The sequence below is a fragment of the Pantherophis guttatus genome, chromosome 1 (assembly GCF_059756535.1).
Source record: "Pantherophis guttatus breed Tessera chromosome 1, ASM5975653v1, whole genome shotgun sequence".
NCBI classification, from domain to species: domain Eukaryota; kingdom Metazoa; phylum Chordata; class Lepidosauria; order Squamata; family Colubridae; genus Pantherophis; species Pantherophis guttatus.
The window spans coordinates 69,871,139-69,890,612 of NC_142063.1; the positions used below are offsets into that span (position 1 = coordinate 69,871,139).

Genomic DNA, 19,474 nt, shown 5'->3' on the forward strand with positions numbered 1-19,474 from the left:
CCAAGCTCCGTCAGGAACCTTTCGGGATCCATCAGGCGCCTGGGACGGAACCATCTGGTTGGTTTAATAGCAGCAGAAACTCACCACATGTGACCTGGGAAGCACATGTGACCATCAGCCAGCAAGGCCCCCACCCCCTGGGAGTCTGACAACCAATCAGGATGCTCTTTCTGGGCCCCAAGAAATGCAGAGTCAGAGAGAGCATAAAAACCCGAAGATTTACTGTATCAGCCCTTTTCTGTTCAGGAACTCAAGCCATGTGATCCTGTCCACCATTAAACCATCTTTCCAAGCAGTCTCCATGTTTCCAGTGTCTGTTTCCCCACTTGGAGCAGAACCTAGAAGGATGTTTCTTCCAACAAGCCTTTAGCTTCCTGTTGCATTAAATTAGCATATGAATAGGCAGCGTATAGGAAGAATACAAGAAAAGTAGACACAAATTAATACACATTTTAATACTGCTACTATGAAAATTGCATCTGCACAATCTTGCTTATGCAGTCGGCTTGCCTCTGCCCTCACTGCAAAAACTCCAAATGTTAAAATTTCTTAGAAAAATATCAGCTCCATATGTCTTCTCAACTACTTAAGCATTTTGGTACTTAGTCATCCAGCTCTAATCAAGTCTAATTATATGTGTGTATATCTGTGTGTGTGTGTGTGTGTGTGTGTCATTTTCTCTTTTTCTTGAATTTCTTTCGCATCATGGCCATAGTGAGAGCTTTTGTAATGGTATCCTTGTTGTTGATAATATTGTAACAGTTTAATTGCAGCAATCTATCAAATTGTATTGGCTCATAGGTGAGGTTCGTGGAACTATAAGGACTATCTTCTGTGTATAATTGGAAGTCACCAAAAGACATTTCCTCTTCGGTCTCACGTTTTATTCCTTGAACAAGAGAAGAAAAAGTGAGCAGTTTGCCTAGATTTGCCACTAAATCACATTTACTTGTATTAACTCAGAAGAACATTGAAAAATATACTGCTGAAAAAAATAAAGGGAACACAAGCAGAAGACATCCAAGATCTGAATGAATGAAATAGCCTTATTAAATACTTTGTTCGTTACATACAGTAGTTTATACACTGCTCAAACAACTAAAGGGAACACAAAACTACTGTATGTAACGAACAAAGTATTTAATAAGGCTATTTCATTCATTCAGATCTCAGATATCTTCTGCTTGTGTTCCCTTTATTTTTTTCAGCAGTGTATCAATTAAGAAAGTTGCAAGATTCTAAAGGTCCTTTAGAAAAAGGAATGCATTACACACATTTTTCATACAGGGGTGAACATAGAGTCAAAAAAGTCAAGATGTTGACTGCATCATCACAGCCCTGTTCCTTTCTTTTAATTACGCCCCATGTATAACAAAGGCAAACCTTCAGAGTTGTATTTGTCATTCCTGACCTTTTTACATCTCTGATGGAGGCCTTGCATACACACACAAACTTGTACAAAACATACATATAGATACAGTATACACCAACACCCCATAAAATAACATGGAACTGAATTTGCACATTCTGTGAAAAAAGATAAAGAAAACCAGTTAGTATTCCATGTACTTTTCAAAACATGAAAACAACACAAAGTAATCTTGCATTTTTAGTTCCATCTTATTTTTTATGTACAAAAATATTTTTTTTATTTATAAACATATTAGAATTACTGAAAACTAATTTATAATGCAGTATGGCATTGTACTTAATATCTGTAACTAATCAATGTAATTTAATACATCAATAACTTGGACCTTCCATGATTTTAGTAAACTGGAAATAGTTGTCCCATTCACTGTAATTTTGTTCTTCCTATGTCTTGCAAGACAATACAAGGGTATTAACACTTTTAAACTTATACTCAGAAGACTCGTGAGAATGCTGTGCACCATTGAATAAATCAACCAGAGTTCTTATTCAAAGCACAAATGACCAGGCTCAAATTATTTTACTTCTGATATACTATGCAAAGATGTTGCTCTCTGGAAAAGCCTCTAATGCAGTGGTGGGTTTCAAAATTTTTTACTACCGGTTCTGTGGGCATGGCTTGGTGGGCATGGCATGGCATGGCTTGGTGGGCGTGGCTTGGTGGGCGTGGCTGGGGAAGGATACTGTAAAATCCCCATTCCCACCCCACTCCAGGGGACAGTTACTGCAAAATCTCTATTTTCTCCCGATCAGCTGGGACTTGGGAGGCAGACAATAGATGGGGGTGGGGCCAGTCAGAATTTTTACTACCAGTTCTCCGAACTACTCAAAATTTCCACTACCGGTTCTCCAGAACTGGTCAGAACCTGCTGAAACCCACCTCTGCTCTAATGCCAAGAAAGATAGAAGAAAACAGAAAAAGACAATGATCAACAGCAAGATGAAGTTACCGTAGCAATGAGTGCACCTTAAAGATCAGGTTAAACTGTCATGGTGAATATCTATCTATGTGGATGCTAGGAATCAAAAACAACTTAAAAGCACATAATCAATCAATCTACCAGAATCATACAAAATTGTGCAAGAAATGGTTTTCCTGGGGAGACTCTATGGAAGTAAAATTTGGACTTTGAAAAAGCAGGACCAAGTATTGATACTTTTGAACATTGGTGCTAGAAAGGGTTACGGTTAGGGTTGGGTTAGGGGAGAACACCATAAATGGCTAAGAAAACAAACCCAGAACAAATCTAGAGTTCTCACTCACGTGACCAAGCTAAAATTATCATATTTTAGACACATTATTCAAAGTCCCAACTTTTCTAGGAAAAAAAAAAGAAAACAACCAATAGCAAAGTGGATGGCTCAATTATAGCAGTGATGAGTGCACCATTAGAAGAACTTGACCAGGCAGGTTGGGGACAGATCATCCTGTCAATTGTGTGAAGCCATCATGATTTGACACCAGCTTGGTGGCATATACTCAATTAATCCATCAATCAATGCATTGCTTACCTGGTGCTTTGTATTTTTTAAATGTTTCGTTCACCAAGGGGAAATGAAGGATAATGGGGGCCCTGGGATCTGTAGCATTCAAAAACATGTAACACTCCTTTGGTTGCTTTTTATCACTATCAGTCACAGCAATGTGTGGGAAAGGGATGCCTCTTTCTTCACAATATCTCTGTGCTTGATGCAAGACCTGATATGAGATAAGGAAAAGTTCCAAATGTATACTAAATTAATCAGCCATGCTGATATTTTGAAATTGAACACAATTGAGATTTAACCCAATTTAGCAATATAGTGGCTGACTGGAGCATGTGTCCAGCACAATTTGCACGAGTGGCGGTCTAGCGGGCACTCACGTGCATACTGCCTGCCCACCACCTGCACAAATTGAGCTGTGTGCTTGCACCTGGCTCGCTACTCACACACATGCAACCCAGTTCCCATCCCCCCATGAGCTGGTCCACCAAGCTGCCAAGTTTAGGGACTTGATGCTTAATTAGCCCTTCCCAACTCTATAATTCTATTAAAGTTATCCCAAACTGAAACTATTGTAAGACCTAACTAGCCAAGCTAAAGCAACTTTAATGAAGTTTTAATTAAACTTTAAAAGAAGAAAGCCATAACTCAGGGGATATGTGTTTTGTACGTATAAAGTCCTTGGCCTCACAAATTAATTAATAAATACTGTATTTGTAATTGCACTTGGGTTATTCAAGCATTGACTGGAAATTATCACTGGTCCAAGAATAAAGCATTGTCATAAACTAGAACAAAGGACCAATATCCACATATGGTATAGCAGATTCAGAGGATTCTAAGCCGTTACTTTCAAGTGTATTTATAATGCTCACTTCAAAGGGAGCTTGCCAAGAATAATTGAATGAGAAGATCACATCCACATCTCTCTCTGGCTGAAGCACCAACGGAAAGGGGGAATTGATAGCAAATCCCCCATCCACTAGATGCAGACTGCTTTCTTCAGGTGTCAATTGATTAGGTACAGCGTCCAGATGTGTCCCTGAAATATCCCAAAAACCATTATTATTGAAACAGACAGATTTGCCAAAGAATAACTTAAAAAGAAAATCAATATGCTGTGCGCTCATATGAAAAACAAAAACTGTTTAATTGGAAACAATAAGAATTGTATTGCCCTGATGTCACACTGCTCCTTGATAAATTGGGGTTATTAGGATTCTCAACCAATATTCAGATGTTAATCACAGCTTTGATGAGATGCAGTTTAGCTAGGGGGAAGTACTTATCTCTGTTTCTTAGCCAGGGGACTAAGGGGCTGAGGCAAAGAGGCAGTCCAGGAACCAGCGAAATCTGGGGGCTGGGCAGGGGACAGAATGTATCTGCCCTCAGTGTGGAAGGGTTTGCCACTCTCAAATTGGCCTTTTTAGTCACACCAGATGCTGTTTTAGGACCTCTTTCCAGAGCATGATACCATAGTCTTTTGAGACTGAAGGATGCCAATGCAAAAACTTGGATAGCATCTATTTCATGTTTGAAACTCTGTGACCCAAAATTCAGTTTTTGTTTTTTTTTTTATTTGATTTATATGCCGCCCTTCTCCGGAGACTCAGGGCGGCTTACAATGCATTAAGCAATAGCCTTCATACTTTTGTATATTTATACAAAGTCAGCTTATTTCCCCCACAATCCGGGTCCTCATTTCACCTACCTTTGAAAGGATGGAAGGCTGAGTCAACCTTGAGCCTGGTAAGATTTGAACTTGCAGTAATTGCAAGCAGCAGTTGTTAATAACAGTGCTTTAGTTCACTGTACTACAGGCTCTACAGCAAAAGTTCTTATGCACAGCATTACCTTTCCATGCTACAAATTCTTGAACATTCACATAGTTCCGATGCAGATGGAGTCCATGAAGAAAGTTAAAATTTTCCCCTGTGGTGATTCGTGATTTAACTAAATTGCTAAATAAATGTGTAAAGACTCCTCCTGGCATGATACCTTGAGACTGTTTCAGTGAAGGGTCAAAAGACTGAGAACCCAACAGTTCATCTGCAAGACAAAAAGCGGCATAGTTGACGTAGCTCCATTACATTATTCCGTTACACAGCCAACTTCACCACTTGTGTATAGAATAAACCACATTATTGTGGTTTATGTCAGGGGTGAAATCTAAAATTTTTTGCTACCGGTTCTGTGGGCGGGGCTTAATTAGTGGGCGGGGCTTGGTAACATGACCGGGAGGGTGTAGCTTGTTGGTCAGGGGGCGTGGTCAAGTCAATGTCACTTCTTCGCCCTTTTTTAACCTACAAAACACAACACAACACAAATGGCTCACCCACAATATAAAAGCAGCTGTACTAGACCCAAAATGGCCCTGCAACAAGCAGGAACCTCATACAGCCACCAAAAGCCCAAAAAAACAACTTTCACACTTTACACACATACAACACAACACAACACAACTGGCTCACCCACAATGTAAAAGCAGCTGTGCTAGACCCAAAATGGCCCCTGCAACAAGCAGGAACCTCATACAGCCACCAAAAGCCAAAAAAAACAACTTTCACACTTTACACACACAAAATTCCACATACAGCTTTGTGAGATTTTGTGTGTTTGTGTAGTTAGAGTGAAACACTACAGAAACACACTAAATCACAGAAAGCTGCATAAATATTATTTTATTTTATGTTATTTTTATTTTTATATAAAATCAGCTAAATTTAAAACTTCCTAAACTTTAAATGGCTAGGTCTAAAAAAAGAACAACTAAAAAAAACCCCAATTAACTATTGTTTTAAAGCTCCCAAAGGGGGAAAAAAACTTACCCAATAGAACAGGGATCTCCAACCTTGGCAACTTTAAGACTTGTAGACTTCAACTCCCACAATTCCTCAGCCAGCTTTTCTTTGCTGGCTGAGGAATTCTGGGAGTTGAAGTCCACAACTCCCTGCCTGCTTGATTGCAGGCAGGGAGATTCAGTTTCTTGCTGATGCAATGGATTGAAGGGATTACAGCAAGGCATTGCGACCAGCAGCTAAATTAAGCAAGCTGAGGGGGGGAGGGGGAGGGATTTTTGCTACCAATTAGCAGGCTGAGATCGTCAGAGCTTGGGAAAAAAAACTTTTTTTCTTTTACATGGCTCTGGCGATTCAAGCTGAGTTGCCTGAGCAGGCAACTCAGCTGGGATTGTCAGAGCTTGGCTCGTGAGAGCCATTTAAAAGAAAAAAAAGGCTCTGATGATCGCACGGCTCAGTTGGGCAGGGGGGGCAGGGGCATGGATTTTTGCTACTGGTTCTCCAAACTGCCCACCGCCATTGCTACCTACTCGCCCGAGCCAGTCCAAACCGGGAGCATTTCACCCCTGGTTTATGTGTATAAACCACATTAGCTTGAAACTGTGCCAGCCACACAGACATGCCAGCCTAATCTTACTGAATCAAAATTAATGAAAAAGAGATGCTAAGAAGTTATACTTGAAATTCAGGAAAACATGGTCCTTTTTTCAAGAATCTCAGAAAAAAAGTTCAGTTAAAATTTCCAATCAGTATATACAAGGCTGCAAACTTATATAAATTTAAATGGTAGCATTTTTTTTTATTTTGAATGAACAGTAAGAAATCTACCCTGTTTCCCCAAAAATAAGACCCAGCCGGAAAATGATCACAGTCTAGTTCAAAAATTGTTGTGACCCCGACTCCCAAGCCTGTTCTAACAGAGGAAAAGGACTCAGAAGGTGATGGGGAGGAACTGATAAGGCCTCCCTCTCCAGGACCTTTCTCTCTGGCAATGCCTCAGGTTCCATCCGAAGGCCAAGAAGAACAGCCTGGGATATGCCAGGAGGAAAGCATATCAGAACAACAACGGATAGAGGCGAGGATGATGAATTCTGGCTTGATCCCAGGCAGAGTTGGAGGGAGAAGCATGTGCAGCAACGAAAGAGGCGTGGGAGGGCCAGAGATTGATCTGAATCACTGAGCCACACCCCACAAGGAATAAAAATGGGTGTGATTGCTCTTCAGGCTTTGTGACGGTCAACGTTAAAAACCTGAGAGTCACAATCTGTTACCTGAAATCTGGCTTGTGCATATTTGGATTGGACCTTGGATAACTCTTGCTTCATGGATTACTTTTTGCTACTGAACCGGACTGAGGATAAACTCTCTCTTGCTTACTGTGAGTGAAAACTGACTTGGCAGGCATTTCGCAGTTTACTGCCAAAACTCTTATCTGCAAGGGTTTCTAGTCTGATTGCTTAATAAAATCTTGGCAGGCATGCCTGGTTGTGTGTTTGCTTGTGTGGGGAAGGGGGACAGAACAAAAATGCTGGTGCCCTCAAAGTAAGATCATGCTATCTTTATCTATACCAAGCAGGCAAACTATTGCTATTTTTTGTTTCAAAATCATAGAATCACAGTGACCTATTAGAAAAAGTGTGCCCCTTAGATTAAACAAGTTAAATTTAAGTAAATATTGGATTATTTCTGGAATTCAAAATATTGGCTTTATGCAAGCAGTTTCTATAGATGCTTTTTAAAATATTCCAGGACTGTAATGCATTTTATAATGCATACTCTTAGTTCTATGTTGTTTAGAATTGTTCTAGAGATCCATTTTCCAGTATATTTTGAATAAAGGACTTTTACCCTGAACAGCTTCTACTGTATATTATATAAACACAAGAAAGATGCTTGTAACAGAAATAAGCAGTATCTGCTTGGTCAGTAAAAAGAGAGAAATCTTAATTAGGAAAATGCTTCACACACATATTTTTTAAAAATGCTGAAAATAATATCCTTTACCTACAATTCTGATGGCATCTTTCACAGATTCTGTGAATTTCAGCTGCGAAATCTCTGCATCTTCCCACATGTCATCTATATTGCCTGCAAAGGCACTGGCCCAAATTCCTGCAATAGAAGTGAAGCAAAGAGATTTTTCAGATCACTAGAAACTGGCAGAACTTTTTCTGAAGATTCAACTGAGCATAATTTATGGATCTCTGTAATCATCCCCGTACGCTACCTTCCGTGAAGTCAAGCGGCAGCAAAGATTGATTTATAGTAATGATGCCAAGACCCAATTACTACATAGGTAGTCCTCGACTTACAACCATTCATTTAGTGACCGTTCAAAGTTACCATTGCATTGAAAAATTGACTTATGATCATTTTTCATACTTATGATCATTGCAGCATCCCCATGGTTACATGATCAAAATTCGGATGCTTGGCAACTGATTCATATCTATGATGGTTGAAGTGTCTTGGAGTCCTGTGATCACCGTTTGTGACCTTCTGACAAACAAAGTCATGGGGGCATCACATTCACTTAACAATGTTGCTACCTTAACAACTACAGTGATTCACTTAAGAATTGTGGCTAGAAAGGCCATAAAATGGGGTAAAACTCACTTAACTGTCTCATTAGTAACAGAAATGTTGAGGTCAGCTGTGGTCGTAAGTCAAGGACTACCTGTATTAGTATGAGAAGAACATTCTCTCAGTAGGTTCAAAGTCTATCAAAACTTTAAGGCACAGGATGAAGCAAGTTGAGAAGATTTCCTTTGATTCATTAATACCTTGTATGAGTTTTCATATTGTGGAATATTTAGGGTTTATATCTCTTGACATTTGACTACAGATGACAGCTTCAAAAAATGGTAATACAGACAAAACAGGTTAGTTAGTTAGTTTATTTGATTTGTATACCGCCCTACTCCCGAAGGACTCAGGGCGGTGAACAGCCAACAATAAAATACATAAATACCATGCCATACAACACTCTTCAAAATAGAACCATTATCAGATAAAAGTGAATGAATTGGATGCCAAGCATCCAAACTCACAATGAAAAGCAAAACAAACATTATTTGAAATAAAGGTCCAGTATATCTTGATTGCATAATTTCACTGCACTTAATAACTGTGTATTGGAATAACAATTCACATCAGAATCTTAGCTATAAAGCAATACATTTGTGGCAATCTTAGCTATAAAGCAATACATTTTATAGACTAGCAGTTGCGTGATGACTGAATAATGCTTTTTGAACCCACCTGTAGGGTATAGTGATTATAGCATGCAGTCTGGATTTCTAGATCAGTAGTGTTGAAAACTATTGCTGGTGAGTTTCATTTAAGAGAAGAGTGGGGAGCTAAGGAATGTAGAATTTGTGTCCTTTCATATCCAAAAATAATTTCATTTAATTAATTAATTCATTCATTCATTCATTCATTGTTTCATTTAATTTAATAAACAAATTTATATAGCTGCCAAACTCACTCATAGGTGATTCTGGGCAACTTACAAAATTTAAAAAGACCACCATCTAATAAGAACCCACTAAAAACACTCCATAGGCCAGCAACCACACAAGCAAATCAGCCACTTGATTAGATCCTTCTCCATCTGTCTCCATTTATAAAATGTCTTACCCATTTTTCATTAATAAAAATACCTCAAAGTGGAGAAATAGCACATTAAAATAGTTTACAATAAATGTAAACAATTTGCAATACATACAATCCCAATAAACAAAATGTTACATGGGTAATATTTTTTCAGTTGGTTAGTAAAAAAAAAAAATAGCTATCTTATCACCAGCTTATACGTCTGATCTTACCTTGGAGGAAACAGATTCTGGGCTCCTCATGTTTCTCAAGCAATAGTCCCATGAAAAATTTACTGCCATAGTCTTCCATGCGTATAAAAGCCCCATATTTATGAATACCAAATTCATAGGGTGTATATTCAACCCATTCTAAAGAAATGAATGAAAGAACATGCTCCAACTTAGTTGCACTACTATTTTCTTCTCCGAGTCCATATATACCTTTCTTAGATTTATATCCCACCTTTTCTTCGGGAGCTCAAGTTCATGTATTTATACTCCCGCCACCCGTTTTCCCCAAAGCAACAACTTAGAGAATATCTTTTTGCCTTTGACTTCAATTCCACCTTTGCTTTGCCCAATTGGAGAAAAAAATGACCTTTGTGTGGTTTCAGACTGCATTTGATTTTAACTAGTTTGCAATCCAACTTCAGTCCTATCCTCATACCTGTAAATTCGCTGGTTTTAATATTCAGCCTCACATTTTGAGCTGCATAAATAGGATATGGGTTTTGTCCCTTTATGATGGCTTTCTGTTGGTCGGATAGCTTTGCTGGATCCTTCTAGATACGGTAAAGTAAAACATCAAAGTCAGTTGATGTACACTTACGTTTTCCAAGTGAAATTCTTAACAGCTTTATACTCTGCTATACCTTCTTCAATCTGACTGTCCTCTGATAATTATGGAAGTTTCATTCCAACACATTAAGGCAGTGTTTCTCAACCTGGGCAAGTTTAAGTTGAGTGGATTTCCATTCCCAAAATGCCCCAGCCACCTTGCTAGCTGGATAATTCTGGGAAATGAAGTCCTCATCTTAAAGTTGCTAAAGTTAATAAATATTGCATTAGGAGATGCTAAGAATGAATAATAGCACCTGCTAGAAATGAATAAATAATTACCCATTAAACAAAACCTAATTTTTGCTAAATATTAAGAATCATGTTACCACACTAAAAGTTAGACAATAGTTCTGCCCATTTAAATTGCCTAGATTGACATCTTCTTCATCTTTGGTAGCAATTCCCATTAGTGTCTAAGATGTACCATTCCTATAGAAAATAAAAATTGATTATATTTTATCATATCGTTTATTGGGAAGCTAATATGTTCTCAGCCATCATAACCTTCAAATGTCACATAAATAGTCCATCAATCCCAGGCAGGATTAATACCTTAAAATTAAATGTTGAACACCATCCTATTAAGCAATACACAATGGCATACTTTCATTTGTTTTCTCTTCAACTTGGGACATATTCAAAAAGTACTGTTCAATCAAGAAATTATAAGCATTATAATTATTCCATTTACAATAATATTTTAGCAATAATTTTTTTTAATTTGCCTTTGAGTCATTGGTGACATCTGCCAGCTACCTGAAGTAGTTCAGGCAGTTTCTTGGTAAGATTTTCGATGGTTTGCCATTGCCTCTTTCTTAGGACTGAGGGGGGGGAGAGAGGGGGGAGAGAGATTGTCTCAAAATCACCCAGTTGGCTTTGTGCCTAAGGCAGGACTAGAATTCACATCTCCTTTTTTTTTTACCCTACATCACTATCACCACTACCGTTACCACTACATCAAACTGATTCTCTCTGAGTAACAATTCATTTTGGTTACTACTGAGGTATTGCATTTATTCCTAGTCTTAAAGTTAGAAACAAGCTACCTCATAATATTGTAACTCTTCTTTCACAAATTTTAGGGTGCAAATTTTTACCTTGTTGTTTAGGATGTACTCTATGATAAGGCCCCATAAATCCACAAGGGTAGCTTTCCTTCCTGTTTTCTCAAAGGCAGTTAACTCCTGAAAATAATATGCGAGTTGTTCAGCAGAAAATGCTCCAACTTTTCCACTTGTTACAATTTTCTGAGCACTGTCAACTGCATTCTGGAGATTTCTTTGCGACCAGTAAGCATCTTTGTAGAGCATAGACATACACCTACCAAAATCGTAATTTTGAATTTCAGAAAAAAAAACAAAAAACAAGATATGGAATATCTACAAATAATTCCAATATTTAATAGGCAGTAAGTTAATTGCTTGGATATCAGGCATAGTTTCTCTTATTTATTTATTTATTTTATTTATTTTATTATTCATATTTCTATGCCGCCCACTCTCTGAGGACTCTGGGCGGCTTACACCAAAGACAGTATATTAAATAGCATATTGCCCCCAACAATCTGGGTCCTCATTTTACCCACCTCAGAAGGATGGAAGGCTGAGTCAACCTTGAGCCAGTGAGATTTGATCCACTGAACTAGCAGTCAGCTGAAGTAGCTGCAGTACTACACTCTAACCACTGCGCCATCTCAGCTCTTGCACAGCATATTCCATTATGACTGGAATAAGATAACAATACGGCATCTCTAATGTTGATGCTATATTGCAAGAAATAAAATGTATTAGGAAAAGGATTGAGCTAGGATAAATTCTAAGCTCATTTAAGCCAGTGTAGCAGTAAGGAGTATAGTTTAAACCTACTAGGATAAAAAAATTATTTTCAATGAAATACTCTCACTAAATTCTAGAGAAGATTAAAATAATTGCTTTCTCCATATTCTATGTATTTTAACCTCCTTTTTCCAGCACTATGCAAACCATAAGTGAAATGATCAAACACTAGTCTCTATTGTAGAATGCCAACTTCATGCTCAGTTGGACTATTTATTATGGCTTTTCAGTCACATACCTCAAAAACAAAGGCAGATTTAGGGATCCGCTTACTGGGGACTTCTGGGAGTTGAATTCATACATCTTAAATTTGCCAAGGTTGAGAAACACTGCATTACAATCTCAAAGTTTAAAGAGGCCTCTCAGAATTGCAGAATTGTTTCCCCCATTTATTACAATTTTATTGTAATTCCATATAAAAGTCTTCGTAGATTAAGCCAGCCCACATGGCTCACTTAATAGAATAACAAAGTTAGAAGGGACCTCGCAAATCTTCTAGTCCATTTGATCAGGCAGGAAACCTTATAATATTTCAGACAAATCGTTGTCCAATCTCTTCTTAAAAACCTCCAGTGTTGGAGCACCCACAATTTCTGGAAGCAACTTGTTCCACTGATTAATTTTTCTGTCAGGAAATTTCTCCTTAGTTCTGGAATGCTTCTCTATTTATTTAGTCCATCCATTGCTTCTTGTCCTGCCTTCTAGTGCTTTGAAGAATAGGTTGACCCCTCATCTTTGACTCCCTTAGATAATGAAAAACTGCTATCATGTCACCCCAGACATACTCAATTCCTGCAACCATTCTTCACATGTTTTAGCCTCTAGTCCCCTAATCATCTTTGTTGTCTTCTTTGCACTCTTTTTAGAGTTCCAACATCTTTTTTATATTGTGGTGACCAAAACTGGATCAGTATTCCAAGTGTGGTCTTATCAAGGCCTTATAAACTGATTAAGAAAGGATTTGTTTCTGCATGCAGTTATACCTTCTGTTTAAAGAGAGCGCTTCCTCACTCTATCATGGTGTTGTTGTGCATCTCGGCAGCATTCTTACCAAGTTCTGTTCACACTTGCCAAATACAATCTCTACAGTTTCCAGCAGCTTAGGGCTACACCACGTCTAATAGGCTAATTAAGCCAATTACTAAGTGACAGGAATCAAGGTCATCTCTTTTTATTGTAGCCATGAAGATGTCAATATCAAACTACGAAAGCAAATTTTATCTAAACAGACATTTAACCCAGGTTGGAAGGGATAAGGATTTATGCAGGGATGAAATCCAGCAGATTCTGACAGGTTCTGGAGAACCGGTAGAGGAAATTTTGAGTAGTTTGGAGAACCAGCAAATATCACCTCTGGCTGGCCCCAGAGTGGGGTGGGAATGGAGATTTTGCAGTAGCCTTCCCCTGCCATACCCACCAAGCCACACCATGCCCATCAAGCCACACCCACAGAACCGGCAGTAAAAAAAATTGAATTTCACCACTGGATTTATGGTTACATACCATGTAGACCCTGAGATGCCACTAAAATATGTGAGGATATCTAAGAGGCCCAGCTGTTGTAGCCCAGACAGGCTGCCATAACAACTGGTCATTGCTCTCATCCCTCCTCCAGAAGCTAATACAGCCACTATAGGAACCTAGAAAAACAGAGAAATGTTCTTAAGTCAGATAAAAATGATATTTCCTCTTTTTTTTCTTTAGATGATATATATACAAGTAGTCTTTGACTTACAACCATTCACTTAACAACCATTCAAAGTTATGACAGGACTAAAAAAAGAGACTTGAGTGGTTCTGGTAGTCTGTCTACTATTGTAACATCCTCAGATGATACGATCAAAATTTGGGAACTTGGCAACCAGCATATATTTATGAGTCATTAGATACGAGATAAACAGCAAATAAATCTTATAAATAAATAAATGACAGTTGCAGTGTCTCAGGATCATTTATGTCATTTATGACCTTCTCAGGAGGCTTCTGAGAAGCAAATCATGTGAGTGTCTATGGAGATTCTCAGTCATCCAGGTCATGGTTGTCCCAAAGGTGCTTTTTCAAAAGGCACTTGGACTTTCTGGTTTTTCTTTGAAGACATTTTGCTTCTCATCCAAGAAGCTTCTTCAGCTCTGCTTGTTCCCTCACCATTCGAAGGGTGTTTATCTCAAAGTATATTGCTAAATGTCTATGGAGATTCTCAGTCATCCAAGTCATGGTTGTCCCAAAGGTACTTTTTCAAGAGGCAGCTGGACTTCCTTGTTTTTCTTTGAAGACATTTTGTTTCTTATCCAAGAAGCTTCTTCAGCTCTGAAGAACATTCTTGGATGAGAAACAAAATGTCTTCAAAGAAAACAGGAACAATGAGAATATGAAGAGCATTTGTTCCCCAGCATTTTCTCCCTTAAAAATAAATTTTGCTATGTTAAAATATCTGTGAATTTAGCTAGGATTTCTTAGGCTCAGCTAATTTAACTGGTCAAGGAAGGATTCAGTTTCCTTTTGTGCTCCCATTGCTTCCAATGCTGCCTGAGGAATCCTGGGTGTTGAAATCCATACATTTAAAAGTTGCCAGATTTGATAAACACTGCCTGAGGACATCAATTCCAGTTAATCAAGTAAAATGATTGAGCTTAATTTTTTTTCAAAATTAAATATGTACTCAATTCCTCAAGTTTAAACTGTACCCCTAAAGAAAATAAAAAGAAAACTTTGGCTTTGTCGACCCCTGAACAGGAGCTGATCCTATGAAAAAAAACTAAGCAAATATATTGATAAAAGGGAGTTTTCTACCTCATATTTCCAGGGTGGCACCCTCAGCTTTAATACCTTCTTTAAAGCACGAGAAACAATAGTCCTTCTCCTTTCCAAAAATTCTTGCTCTCCCTTAGAAAGTTTAAAGCCAATACGCATATCCATATCAATAGGATGGTTCCTAGAAAGGAGAAAAAAAGAATAAAAATATCCAGATTCTACCCTTCCATCTAATTGACTTCAATGTATAGTGAAAAATCAACTGCATGTCATTATTCTTTGTTTTAACCAGCAGAAGCATATTTTTCTTTAAATCCATGATACTGTAAACCAGGTTGTCCCATTATTTAGACATAATGTAAATTAAGATAATATAAAGTCTCCTTCAGGTCAGACTCACTCCTGGTGTCTTCATGGATACATCCATGTGGCTTTCTTGGAAATGTTTTGCCACAGCCTTCTTCTGGGATATTTTTTCAATTTCCCGCTCTAGCTTACAACCCTGGTATCCCTTTCTTCAACACAGACAGATATTTTAATTTGTACTTGATCTTATATATAATAGAGGTGCTGAATCTTGATTTTCACAGATATTTTCTGATGTACACACCTTTCTTCAACTTTCATGGTCAGATCCAAAGTTTGATCCTGGAAGAAGTAGAATTCTGCTAAATTTACTAATGCAAAATACAATGTTTAACTTTATTTTGGTATTAAGAAAACTCCCTTGCTCTTTTTCTATCTCTGCTATGATCCAAACCTTCATACTAATGTGTTTGTTAAAACAGGAAGCATTAAGTGAAGATATTCCTTTTCTTCACAGGTATGCCACATTATTTGCTAAAAGGGTCTATGGACTTTCACATAGACACCACTTTGACTCTTTAACTTCCCATAAAACAATCATTGGTGTTACACATCACTTGTCCTCATTTACCACCATTCCCAAGTCAAGAGCTAGCCAATATAGTAGAAGCACCTAGAAGCAACTATAAATTGTTCTATCACCATGATCATTTTGGCTTTGGACTGTAGAGGTTTTGCTAAGAGTAAAAATAAATAACTCTTCTCACTTTAATCAAATAAGTAAAAGACCTCAGCAAAGAAAACAGAATGCTAAGGAGCCAGGAGGTGGTATGAAGCAATATACATATATGGTAGTTTCCATACTCTTGGAGATATATTTTTCCATGCTAGCTTTATAAAATATATTGCAAAGAAAACCACACATCACCATAATAGAGACCCAGTTTATTGTAGTGGTTCAAGTGATGCCCTAGAAGCCAAGAGATTGAATTCTAGCTCTGCCTGAGACAAGAAAGCCAGCTGGGTGACCTTGAGCCAGTCACACTTTGTCTTTCAGCCCAATTCACCTTATTGTTTTGAGAAAAACAAAAGGCAAGAATATTGGGTATGTTTGCTGCTTTGAGTTGGCCAAAATTATAAAAAGCATGATAAAAAATGAGTAATAACAATAATATGGAACTCCAAGCTATATAGAGAAGGGGGGAAATGAGATAGAACCAAAAATAAAAATTAAAGTTTGGTATCAATTAATTACCAATTCATAAAATAGGACAATTAGAAAATTATGCAATTACAAGAAAAGAACAGAGCCAGTTTGGTGTGGTGGCTAAGGTATTAGGCTAGAAGATGGCGAGTTCTAGTCCTGCCTGTGGGATAAAACCAGCTAGCTGATTTTTTTATTTCTATTACAAAGATATCAATATAAAATTACTGGGATGCCAAATAAAAGAACCAAAGGTTGTTAACTGAGATCAGAGGAAATAAAATGGACGAATGTCCTCTCTCTGAGGTGCTGAAATCTGAGAACATGAGATATAAAAAGTACTTTCCCCAGCAACATTGTACAGTACAGAGTCAGTACCAGGTTTCATATCATGCCTTATCACTTTGACACAAAGATTTAAACGTTTACCCTTCCTAGAGGTACACTCAGTTCAACTTCCTTTCCAAGAGGGAGTTCAGAAACTGGAATAATTGCATTCCCAACCAATGAAGTCTTCACCTGTAAATCCTCACTCCATCCTTCCTAGGAACCAAACAAAGTTGCTGTAAATCATAGCTACATACATGCCCGCGGGAAGACCATCCAAAAAGAGGAATGCAAACTTTAGCAGAAGGCCAATGTCAGCAGCAAAACGTCTGTTCTTGGGCTGCCTAGAACACAAGCATTGGTTCTTTTCATGGGCTACTGCTTCTACTGCCCATCCCGATTTTTTATAGATGCAGGGGATTTTTTTTGTTTCTTCAAAATTATTCTAGGTGGGTCGAGGACCACTAAGAAATAATGATAACTAGTGCTCAGTTATGGGGTTACAACGCTTAACTTTATTATGGGTTCATTTAAACATATTTTCAGGACTCAGTGAAATAAAATTACATGCTTAAGGCAGAGTTGATGGGTATCTTTATAAAGCCACTTCTGGCAGATGAAATACCTCTCATCAATTTACTTATTTTCCCCTTATGAATCTGTATCAAATTTATGTCTAATTATTATTTTGTTGTTGTTAGTTGCGAAGTCGTGTCCGACCCATCGCAACCCCATGGACTACGTTCCTCCAGGCCTTCCTGTCAGTGGTGGGTTTCAAAATTTTTTACTACCAGTTCTGTGGGTGTGGCTTGCTGGGCATGGCATGGCTTGGTGGGCGTGGCTCGGTGGGCGTGGCAAGGGAAGGATACTGTAAAATCTCCATTCCCACCCCACTCCAGGGGAAGGTTACTCCAAAATCTCCATTTCCTCCCGATCAGCTGGGTCTTGGGAGGCAAAGAGTAGATGGGGGTGGGGCCAGTCAGAACTACTCAAAATTTCCGCTATCAGTTCTCCAGGACTGGTCAGAACCTGCTGAAACCAATCTCTGCTTCCTATCCTCTACCATCCTCTGGAGTCAATTTAAGCTCATGCTGACTGCTTCAGTGACTCCATCCAGTCACTCTAATTATTATAGAGTCATTATATATGCCTATTGGTTGAAATGGGAATGTTTGCTCTAATAATTGACACTCTAGCAAGCAAATGCACCATCTTACCTCTAGCATTGCTATAGTTTGTAACAATTTCAGGTTCAGGTGAGAGGACACTTCTTTGTTCACATGAAAGATAAATGGAATCTCTTCTTTGTTTTCTTCTAAATTTTCTCCACAGAACATTGTTAACTGGTTTTCAAAGGACCCTGGTACTGATAAGTTAATTTGGCAATTGTCTAAAAGTGAAAAGAAGTGTTTAAAACTTTTAAACTTTTAAGAACACAATGAAAAATCATGACTTTCCACAGAATCCTGGAAACAGAATGGTTATAAATCAACCCTCTTTTCTGGCGATGGAGGAGGAGGTGATAGTGGTGCTAGTGGGGGGGGTGAATAATTTGAGTGTTTCTCAAGTGTCAAAGACATTGTGTTTATAATGTAATGCAAGTGTAATAAATTATTGCTTTGTTATTATGTTGCTTTGATTGGTTATAACAAAGGTCCTCAGACACCTTTGGCGATTGGAGTGGCATTTAAGATACATTTTCTGCTGAAGAAATAATTCTTTATTAAAATAACCTGAACACAACAATTGAATGATACTAAGCAAAAACAGTATATTAAGAAAATTCAGACTATTATTTTTCCCATACGTGGATCTAAACATTTTTTAAAGAAAATCTGTCTCTCTTGAAGAATTGTACTGTATTGCAAGAAGCAATTCTAAGCAAATTGTACCCTGTTACAGTGAGCAAGTACTTCCCCTTTAAAAAAGATAAGGCAGCAGAAACTTCAGTTGACTAGTATAATATGAAATAAATCACAAAATCAGAAGTCAAAGAATTGTGGGGGGGGAAGAGCAGCAGCCCAGCAAACACAATCTGTAGAGTCTCTTCATAAGGAAAAAAGTTCCTGGCTAAAGATGCTCTTTGGGAATTTAGTTTCGGATTCTGGGAATTATAGCTAAGCATGCCAGTCTGGGAAACATCACTGTGGCACCAACAACAAAGTAAGACATCCAGAACACCCTAGCAACATAACAGGAAAGAAACAAATTTTTGCCACCCAGTTCTAGGAGCCCTAAGTAAAGAAGATTAGTTTAAGTTATGCAGGTTTGCTTTCCATTGGTTATGGGGCCTGGAGCAATGACACAGCTTAATAGTTGACTTTCTACAGATAAAACTTTATGCAATAATTCCAGTGCAATATAACTGTATTGCAACAAGGAATAAACTCCCAAGGGAAGTGCATGTAAGATTTACAAAAAGGGTAAAGAAAACAGAGATACTACAAGTGGCAAGAATCACAGCTTTGAAATACAAGGACAAAGAACTTGTGCTTCTAAGACAAATACTAGAAGAGTCAGAGATCTGAGGAGAGAGTATCAATTTCTAATGAAATTCTTAATGTACAAAGGAGTGAGTTTTAGATGGCTAATACCTGAAGGAATTATGGTGACATGGCAAGAAAAACTATATAGATTAGACTCGCTTGAAAAAGCCAAATTATTTTCCCAGCAATTTTGTGGACCTCTGGAGGAAGACTTTGGAGCAGTAGGAGGGGCAAAGGAGAGAGAGGAAGAGAAAGATAAAGAGGAAAAAGCAAAAGAAGAAAAAGCATTAAGAGAAGGAGCCAGAGCCAAAGACCCAATGGAACAAAGAAAGACAAGAGCGATGAAATTAAAAACTAGTAATAAGTAAACATGGAAGAAGAAATTAAAGCAATTTCCTTAAATGTAAATGGACTC

General features: G+C 38.0%; 1 protein-coding gene across 1 annotated transcript in view; it reads right to left on the bottom strand.

Moving 5' to 3' along the window:
- Window positions 1-430: 430 nt before the first annotated feature.
- The window catches only part of LOC117665640 (cytosolic phospholipase A2 zeta-like), a 38,027-nt gene continuing 18,983 nt past the window's right edge, over window positions 431-19,474 (bottom strand). The window contains exons 8-20 of the mRNA XM_034417778.2: window positions 17,791-17,963; window positions 16,676-16,789; window positions 15,347-15,384; window positions 14,776-14,917; window positions 13,489-13,625; window positions 11,248-11,470; window positions 9,978-10,092; window positions 9,542-9,679; window positions 7,719-7,826; window positions 4,771-4,965; window positions 3,792-3,958; window positions 2,944-3,130; window positions 431-889 (exon numbers count right to left, since the gene is read on the bottom strand). Of these exons, the coding sequence (XP_034273669.2) occupies window positions 672-889; window positions 2,944-3,130; window positions 3,792-3,958; window positions 4,771-4,965; window positions 7,719-7,826; window positions 9,542-9,679; window positions 9,978-10,092; window positions 11,248-11,470; window positions 13,489-13,625; window positions 14,776-14,917; window positions 15,347-15,384; window positions 16,676-16,789; window positions 17,791-17,963 (1,955 nt within the window). The 3' untranslated portion in view covers window positions 431-671. The remainder of the gene's footprint in view (window positions 890-2,943; window positions 3,131-3,791; window positions 3,959-4,770; window positions 4,966-7,718; window positions 7,827-9,541; window positions 9,680-9,977; window positions 10,093-11,247; window positions 11,471-13,488; window positions 13,626-14,775; window positions 14,918-15,346; window positions 15,385-16,675; window positions 16,790-17,790; window positions 17,964-19,474) is intronic.